This window comes from Opisthorchis viverrini (assembly GCF_000715545.1).
Source record: "Opisthorchis viverrini unplaced genomic scaffold opera_v5_2, whole genome shotgun sequence".
Lineage (NCBI taxonomy): Eukaryota > Metazoa > Platyhelminthes > Trematoda > Opisthorchiida > Opisthorchiidae > Opisthorchis > Opisthorchis viverrini.
In genome coordinates this window covers 679774-688881 of record NW_008751658.1, presented here as the reverse complement: position 1 = coordinate 688881, position 9108 = coordinate 679774, and the positions used below count along the sequence as shown (strand labels likewise).

At 45.9% G+C, this 9108-nt stretch overlaps 1 protein-coding gene across 1 annotated transcript in view; it reads right to left on the bottom strand.

The window, feature by feature from the left end:
* Positions 1-9096, bottom strand: part of T265_00185 (hypothetical protein) — a gene marked incomplete at both ends in the record, with an annotated part of 47281 nt that extends 38185 nt beyond the window's left edge. Inside the window, 7 exons of the mRNA XM_009163893.1 lie at positions 2058-2357; positions 4326-4536; positions 5964-6110; positions 6299-6457; positions 7836-8026; positions 8714-8840; positions 8936-9096. Of these exons, the coding sequence (XP_009162157.1) occupies positions 2058-2357; positions 4326-4536; positions 5964-6110; positions 6299-6457; positions 7836-8026; positions 8714-8840; positions 8936-9096 (1296 nt within the window). The remainder of the gene's footprint in view (positions 1-2057; positions 2358-4325; positions 4537-5963; positions 6111-6298; positions 6458-7835; positions 8027-8713; positions 8841-8935) is intronic.
* Between the last annotated feature and the right edge of the window lie 12 nt (positions 9097-9108).

Below are 9108 nucleotides of genomic sequence, written 5' to 3'. Positions count from 1 at the left end.
CTGAGTGAATTCACTGGGTAAATTCCCCAACCCGGGGGGGGCCGATCCATCCTAGCTGTTTTGAAATAATTCCTCGCACTCATATTTCCTGAAATCTCGCAAAACCTGTCTTGTAATATTGGGAGAGAGCCACGACTTTCCCAGAGACAGCACAGTTGATCTGGTCGGTATATGCTTTAGTAGGTATGCCAATTCACCAAAGTGTTGGAAGTAACGCGGAAGGAAAGATAGTGGATTCATTTCAAATAACGATTAGCGGTGGCTGACACGTGGTGACGCAGTGATGAGGCACCTTTTTGCAGTAGCAGTGTGAAAGGCAGAGTCCAAGTATACAAGTTGACTTTTCGAGCCCCAATCCGGATTCGGGAGACGCATTTGTGCGCACTCACAACAGACATAAATCAGTGTCTTGCAGACGTTCAGCGCAAAGCCAACTGAGCTGTCTTAGAAAAATAGTAAAGGATGCGTTACTGCCCAGTTCAGTTCAATAACCAAGAGTGGCGCGCGCATGTGCCGTGGGTGTAGAAAACAAACAAAAATGTAGGCGGTTGGTCGGGAATAGGAGAACAAACACGTTGGACTCATATGGATGAGAACCTCCAAAAGTTGATGTATTGGATACATAATGCCTCAGCTTCGCAGACGACATGTACCAATACCGTTAAGATAAATTGCTGGGTTTTTCGTGCTCCGTCTCCAAAACATGCACTACTCACTTCGCGATACCTTTCAGTCGGAACAGAAAACAGAAAACAGGGCATGGTTGGCAATCGATCTCTTGACATATGAATCACAAGATTGAGCCAATATAGTTGGCGTGATCGAATCAAGTGGACAGCCAGTTTATTTGTTGCTGCAAACCACCTGCCGGACTGCAGCATTGATCACCCAGTGTTTCCATGAGACATGAACACCGATGATTAGACACAGACCATTTTCCTTCGTCTTCAACGCAAAGTGACCTGACTCCATAGCCGCAAGCCTAAACTGTCGCGTTTAGGACCTTGTCTGATTTCACTCTAACCTCATGGGTACCTAGGTTAGAAGAAAGCTGAGTGAGTTAGGCACTTATTGTGCTAGAGATGCTGTCACTCGACATCATGCAACTGTCCAGCTAAGTAAATCTGTGTACGACCTCTAGCGGTTTGGATATCGCGAATGGGTTTGGTGGTATTCAACCTCAATCTTGCGACAGCGTCTGGCACTCTGAGGGTAAAAAGACTCATGCCTAAGCGTGTGGCGTCACAACGCAGAATCTACTACCAAACAAATTAATAATAACTCAGATGCGGAGGAACAATGTTGTTAGTTGGACACTGTCAATCGCCGCTTGTTTCAATCTCTACAACTCAATTTTCCGGCTGCAACTCTGCGGTCTTGGGTTACAACCAACCCTTTGCTCAGCTAAAACCTCAAAGACAAGATGCCAGACCTCACTCAGAATATGGTTGTGTATTTCTTCTCCTGCTGTTATCCAGCGGAGTATGCTGGGAGCACGACACGGCAACTTTCTAAGAGAATACATGAGCACCTCTTACCGGAATACCATCAGACTTAACAGTTCAGTCAAATGCTCAATTGCGTCCCAATTAATTAAACCGGGAACAGTCATTCCGAATGAGCCATTTCATTTCATTTACCGCGTGCCCAATAGATTGCCAGTGTCTATCCAACGGCGTCGTTTGACTACAGCCCAGGCAGTCGTTATGCGCCTGCGAAACCCGGTACTGTGCTGCCAAAAGCGTTTCGTACGAACGCTGAGTCTGCCTTAACCGTGTGACACGAATCAAGTAGCCAAGTTACTCAACGGCCCTACAGACTGTCTCACAGCATCCAACTAGATGCGATGTAGGGATGCAGACAACCAATCGTTCGCATGTCCATGTTTAGCACTTGATTAACCAATCTCCGCTGCGTATATCATTTTCCGCTCCTATTTTAACTATTAGATATGTACTGACCTGATGACGAGATCCCGAAAACATTAATATCCGTCAGTGTGTTCTTGTTAAAACCATGGGGTTATTTAGGCGAACCAATGTTGGTTATAAACTTACCAGTCCGTCCTCATTCGAATCACTATCCAAAATCACAGCCTGTCCGTTTGGAAGCATAGTGAGAGATTCAACGCATTTTTGAGTCGGGTCCAACAAACCAGGATTGGGTTGGAGTTGTATAAAACGTTCCGGAGCCAGATAGCAGACTCGTCGCCGAGTGGAGTCGAAATAATGCGTGAATTCGCTGGGATTATCGGCTGGCAGCCAGCACGGCTTGAAAGGAGCCGGGTCGGAGAGTAGAACCCATCCCCATGAAGTAAGCAGAACGTTTTCGGCTTTGATATCACCATGGCACAATACCTGTAGTTAGAAGAAATAGATGAGACTCCCAACCTATTTCTGTGACACTCAGTCTGAAAATGAGAGCGAGGCAGACAGATCCAGATGAGAATGCGAATATAGACGACCGACTGTCGGCTACTAATGGTCGGTTTGGTACAACAAACGTCCCACTACGGTTGTCGTAATCTGATAAGTTATGGTGAAAGTGACCCGTAGACAGACAGATAAGCTCGCGATGGACCAGGTGGTTAGAGCGCGAATTTACTGGTCCGTGGTGCAAACCCGACCTCTGTCTAGGTTTGGGAGACTTGGCAGTATCCCAGCCGTCGGGCCTCCTTCGGGTGGCGTGGCAGCTAGGCACCGAAAGGGTGCTACAGCTCAACGGCTATTATTTTTATTAACATCCGACTGTCCGAATTGTTGAATAATATGGGAGTAAAAAGATGGTTACCGATGTGGATTGGTGAGTACAACCCCAGTTCTCATAACACAGAAGAAAGCATCTGACCCCATTATCGGAGAGCTCACGTGATGGCCTGTAACAGTGAGGAGTCAGTGTGATCAACATCTGTCCAGTACATGTTCATTTCGTAAGACTGACTCAGATCAGCAAAGAGCTGATTCCGCCTCTGAATAATAACGGCTATTTTTTTACATTTTCTTCAAATTCATCATGCAGCTCGTAAGATTTCTGGTCTTTGTATATGGGAAAATGTTGATGCTTCAGATTAAGCAGATAATGGTCCGACTGTTTACAGAACATGGCCACTTTGTTGTAAACGTATAAACTGCAATAGAAGAGATGCCATCAGTACGCTGTGAAGAATATTCAATCACGAGCTGAGCTTCATTTCCAAACTAACCTGATGAGGGTGGTACAAATAATCGCGGAGGCAGAGGAGAACACTTGTTTGAAGAACGATGGGTTCGAATATTCATGGAGGGTCATGGGGTCCGCACTGACAATGAGTCCCAACAAGGATGAAGCAGTTACACAGTGGCTAGCAAATTTTTTACATCGACTGATTTAACCAGTAGGATGAAATCTCGGTTGAAGATATCACTTCTACCCAACTGGTCCACACAAATAAAAAACACAACCGAGGCTAAAGCTGTGTATCACTTTTTACCAAAGCTATCCACAGACTTGCACAGGCTGGTTTGTGCGTCAAAAAATTGCCCGTATCGTTGTTAAGTACAGAACAGATTAAACAAAAAAGACCGACGACAGCAAATCAAGTTAGGCACACGAAGCATCTATTTGTTTTAAGTGCCATCATTTCAGCTGTCTCTGGATGTTTCATGCCGTATAGCGAAAGCATTAAATAGCTGTTCGTTGGTAACATCTAATAGCGTCGATGGATGGCGGTTGTGAGTTACGATGTCGTCATCAAGGATGGAGGGAATTCGGGATTAAGTCTACTGGTCTTCACACTCTTCCCCATTCTGTAGATATTTTACAGCATGCACGCTGTCCTTTTCCATATTTGAAAGTATCCTCCCTTGTGTACTTGATGTATCCTCTAACTTGCTGTGTCCAAATCGATTGATTGCACCTCACCTCTGGAAACGAGGTACAGCCGAAATAAGTGGAGAAAACGTCCCAGAGACAGAGTGACAGTCGCAACTTCTCGGAATTCCAACACTACATGACAAAAAGAGAAAATCCATCGGTCTTTCTGTCAGCCGTATGACGTTTTTATTATTCAGACGAGCGGATTCTAGTTGGAGAGTCCGTAGTAAGTAGTGTGTTACAGTCCAGACCAGAAGCCACTTTCTGGTGACACGAACTGAACGGCACAATTGTTATGACCAACGACCAGATCCTACTCTACTCATAAAGGGAGCGAGCAAGATGTCTTTTTGGACGGGTCACTGCAGTATGCAAATGTCAGCTGATCAAACTTGAACACACACACACACGGATTCGCGTACAAAAAGTCTAAGCAAAGCACAACCCTTTATGTATTTGGCAATGATTCTCACTTCAGTTGGATTCCCCTCTTGTTCATCCGGCTTATTCATTGAACTGGGTCCTGGAACGCGATGTAATTGCGCCACAGCCTGAAGCAACTGAAATGCGATCCATTTCTTCTCCTCCAGACATAGGAAAGGACGAGTAGACAGTCGATCAACGAGGGTTTGGTCAACGTAATCTCGGAAGAGAAGAATATTTCGCTCCGCCGGAGATACTCTGCTACAAAACGTGAGGGGGGGGGGGTAAGCGAAGGGACGGGATTTGTTAAGCATGAAAGAACGAAAAGTGAACCTAGCTGCAATACTCTTTCAGTTCATAGAGACCATGCAGCTCGAAGGATACACATGGGCGCCAGGCTGCGCAGCTGGAATAAACAAAAAGCCAGGTTTGAGATCAAAATACGGACCTTTTGATTAGCAATTCAGCGCTTTAATCACCGAGTTGTCTTGAGCTTAAAATGATGGCTATACTGAGGAGTAAATATGTTCGACAGCGAGGCTACTGGAACAGCACATGCAGGTGTTAAGTGACGGTATTTCCAAAAGTATCAAAAATCGCACCGGAGTTTACAAAGTGCTGTCAGAACTAACGCGGATTATATACAAAGCAACGACCGAACCGTTACGAAGAAACTCAGTTGACGAAGTTTGATCAACACAGGTCACTGGTTTCTTGAATTGAGAAAGCGGAGCTGTGAATAGTGGAAATTACTGCCGAAAGTTCAGTGCACCCATAAGGAGAGCGCTGTGAATTGTGGCTGCCGCTTTTTCAAGACTTAAGTGACAGCTAGTGTTCAATACATGTATTTTAGACATTACGTCGAGCGTTAATTTGTTATGTAATTTTGCCAGCCGAGGGGAATCAACACAAAGTGTAGACAGCGCAGAGAAGTTCGCATGAATGATATGAGAACGCATGGGGCAGGTACATTGTCAGGGTAATTACCAGACAAGGAGACCCCGTCAGAAATCACCATGTCAATGGGACAAGTTGTGTAGAACGGCTAGGAGAAGAGATGAGCCAGAGTAATATAAAGTATGGCTATTCCGAGTACATAATCAGGTAAGCCAAATCTTAATTTTGGTAGAGAGGCGAAGCTAGTACGACCTGACCAGAAGTGCTTTCGAAGCATTACATATCAATTCAGAAAGAGAGCTTTTCATACAGATAAGATAGTTCTATTTGGCGCACTTTCATGCCTCTCGCCGTTCGGTCGATCAGCTTGTCCCACGAAAGCGATACAAACTAAACTCATAAAACGGCTACATAGATGTTTCACCTTGCGCTGTCAGCAGAGTATCCATAAAGCATGAAATGTCCGTAAAGTATAAAATGTCTGGCCATGCGTGATAGTCAGTCATCAACTTAGCTTATAGGTGGCAGCGAATTCATACCTATGAAGCTTGATACTCCCCGCTATCCTTCGGGAGTAAGATAAACAACATAGAGAAATTGTACTATCTTACATATTCTCTTACTGAGCCTAACTGCCAAGGTACCATTGGTGCAGTTGTCCAAAGCAAAACTAATCATACGACCCTAAAAGGTGGGATGAAACTCTTGAAACGTGCATGATTCATACAAGCTAGTCCAACACTGTTGTCATTCCGCTTGTTGTTCCTTTAAAGACAAATTAGACAACTTACACATGGAAGTATAGAAGATTGAAGCCGGAGGTAATTTGACGACAATATGCCTTGATCAGAGGGCGATAATCTGACAGAAGTTGGGTTGCTCGGGTACTGGGGAACGTCTTGATTACGACCAACTGCGAGCTTCCATCGTCCACACGTCTGTGAACATAATAGACAGAGACATGAGTGAAAATTCTAGAGATATTGTGAAATGTCTTCTAATATTAGGGCCGTAGGGTATGGTTCACTTCTAGTTCTATTCCCCGTTGCCGCACGAAAGACGAAAGTGCGTTCCAGAGTCCTAACCACATTCGCCCATCTGCATGGCACGGAGTAAGCTCACTTACCTGGCTTTGGCCACCTTGAACAGACGAGAACCAAACAACTCCTCCTCGACACGCACAAGGCCGGAAATATCTGAAAGACATTCTTCCGCACTAATAACCGGTGGTGGAGTAAGACCGGCGATCTGATTCCCCATCAGAAGATAAATGTTCACGGGATGCCTGAAAAGCGAATAAAAACGTACAGGCGTGTATTCAAGATTCGAATTCTTCCGATTAGAGCGACTGCATTCAAGCAAATAGTAGATTGAATACATTAAATTGAACCTGAAGTGATTAGCTCTCTATTATGTTATTTGGGACGAGGGGAGTTGATGAATTCACCCTCCCTAGGCACGATACCAGAGCATTTACGTGCTTCGTCGGGACTGTTTCCATGAGTAACTCAAGATAGTTTAATAACCATTACCGCTGACAGCAACATATACTGGTGCTTGACTGTCGTGATTGAGGTTAAGGCACAATCTCACGACTGGAAGTTCCATGGAAGTACCGAACCCAATCCTTCTACTTTGTTGGTTTCTCTCCAAGGAGAAACCGACAAATCTCAACCTTAGATTTTTGTTGTTGATTGTATAGCATCCATTGGCCGAAATAACTCTCCGTAATAATTACCTCTACGGGTACAGGTGGACAAATCATCGAAAGCTGAGGTGATAAAGTGCGATACTGTTATTCCTTATTGGTCTGTCACCTTGAACAAGGGAGTGGCACGGAAGCGATATTTCGTAGTCCAGAAAGTTGGGGAAGACAAAAGCATAATTGTACATTTATTGGAGGTGGTGCGACCATCTTGAATAAACAAGAACAGGTGCACAACCGCTGGGTCGAGCACTTTAAGCAACTCTCGTAACCACCCGCTGTCACTCATTTGGATCCTGCAGCTGAACGGAACACGGAACCACATACGATTACAGAGGTTTATGATAACATACCTACTCTTAGGCGCCGCTCAGCTTCCGGTCCGAGTGATATCCCACCCGCATTGAGAACGAGTGGGGTTGAATTCCCTAGTCGGCGCTTGTCTGTTTACCTACAATTTGGAAAACGATACCCACCCAAAGAGTTGGGGGGAATCGGTGCTTAGTGCCCCTGAAGGTGTCCCGGTAAATTGTTGACACTCCTTAAGCACCTGTATGACAACTGATGGGAAAGTGTGAAGGTCCTTCACCGGTTTTGCAAGCACCGTCTGTGTTATCGTGGTATCGTCCTAAGTAACCAGGCGAGAGCATCCTTGCTTGACTGCGTACTTGTTGATAATCGCCTCTAAGCGGCTCGGTTGGTAACATTTGTGAAGGTGTCTCACCAGTTGGAAGTTGACCAGTGTGTTTTTTGTGTATGGTTACGCTCCAACCGACTATAGCTCTGGCACCACCAAGGATAAGTTTTTACGACACCCTGGATGCCTTGCTGCGGCGAGCTAAGAGCTCATACATCGTTAAGGTTGCCGGAGTGCATATCTGAGACTGGATTAGTTGGTCGACATGAAGAAAAGCCGTTCAAATGTAACGCCCTTCCTGTGCCTAGCTGCCATACCAACCGAAGGAAGCACGAGGGCCGGAGGGCTGGGTACTTCCAGGTTACCCCAAACCTAGCAGGGGAATTCGAGAAGCAGAGGTCGGGTTCGAACAACGGAACTTCCGTTAAGTAAATTCGCGCTCTAACCACTTGAGCCATCTCATCCCTGTCGACATGGATTGGATTCGGTACGTACGTACAACAGTGAACGAACTTTCAGCTGCAGGATGTGTTTACACAATACTAAACTCCCAGACAGCCGAACTCGTCTGGCAACATCGCGTCCACCAACAAGGGGCCGGCTACCAACTCAAATTGACCAAATCGCCATCAGTTACCAATGGCGCGGATGAGTAACTGACTGGGACACAATCGTGGATGCTGGAAACGAGCTCGCCTGGAGTCACTGCTCCCTCTGTTTTCCAGGGCCGCGTAAGGTGGGGATAAATCGCTTGGTAACTGAGAGACTGGAGCGTCCAGATATTACACAAATTTGTCAGAATCATCTTATGGAGTCTCCTCCAACTGCCCCACTATCAGATGTGAATTCACACTGGGATGCGGAACTGAGATACCTTCAAGTCTCCGACCACCGTTGCCTCAGAAACCTAGCTTCTGTAGGCTAGTGTAAGCGAATCAGTAACGATGAAGTTAGAAAGTGTTCAGTTGAACAACCGACTTCCATCGAAGAATGCACTCAGCACCAGAAGCTCCGTAGTTTAGGCCATGTATTGCACACACCGAACCACTGGACCCGAACTCTGCATCTCAACTTCCCCTATCTATGCCTGGGTAACCGAGGAGTGTCCCAGCCCTAGTGCTTTTTTCTGGTGGCACATCGTCATCATCATCATCAACGATAGCATGACATGCATCTCAACCTATCTATGCCTGGGTAACCGAGGAGTGTCCCAGCCCTAGTGCTTTTTTCTGGTGGCACATCGTCATCATCATCATCAAATCAACCATGACATCAGTGCTCAGCACCAATGCTTCACTGCCGTACAACCATGACTTATTGGAAAGCCTTATTGTAAAGAAAAGAATAAAGGTGGATGGGGGAGGGACTTAGTGCTAGCTTAACACAATCATTCCGAGGTGCCTACACCTCCAGACATTCACTCAGGCAATCTGGACAGAAACTGACAACAAGGACGCCACTGACATCGGTTGGCAGCCATATCTTGTAGTGTCTCCAACCAGGCACAGTGAGGATCACGCGGTCCCCATCCTGGAAGGCGAGTAGCACCGACAGCACCCAAGCGTTTCGTGATCTCCTTCATACTCCTCTGCCA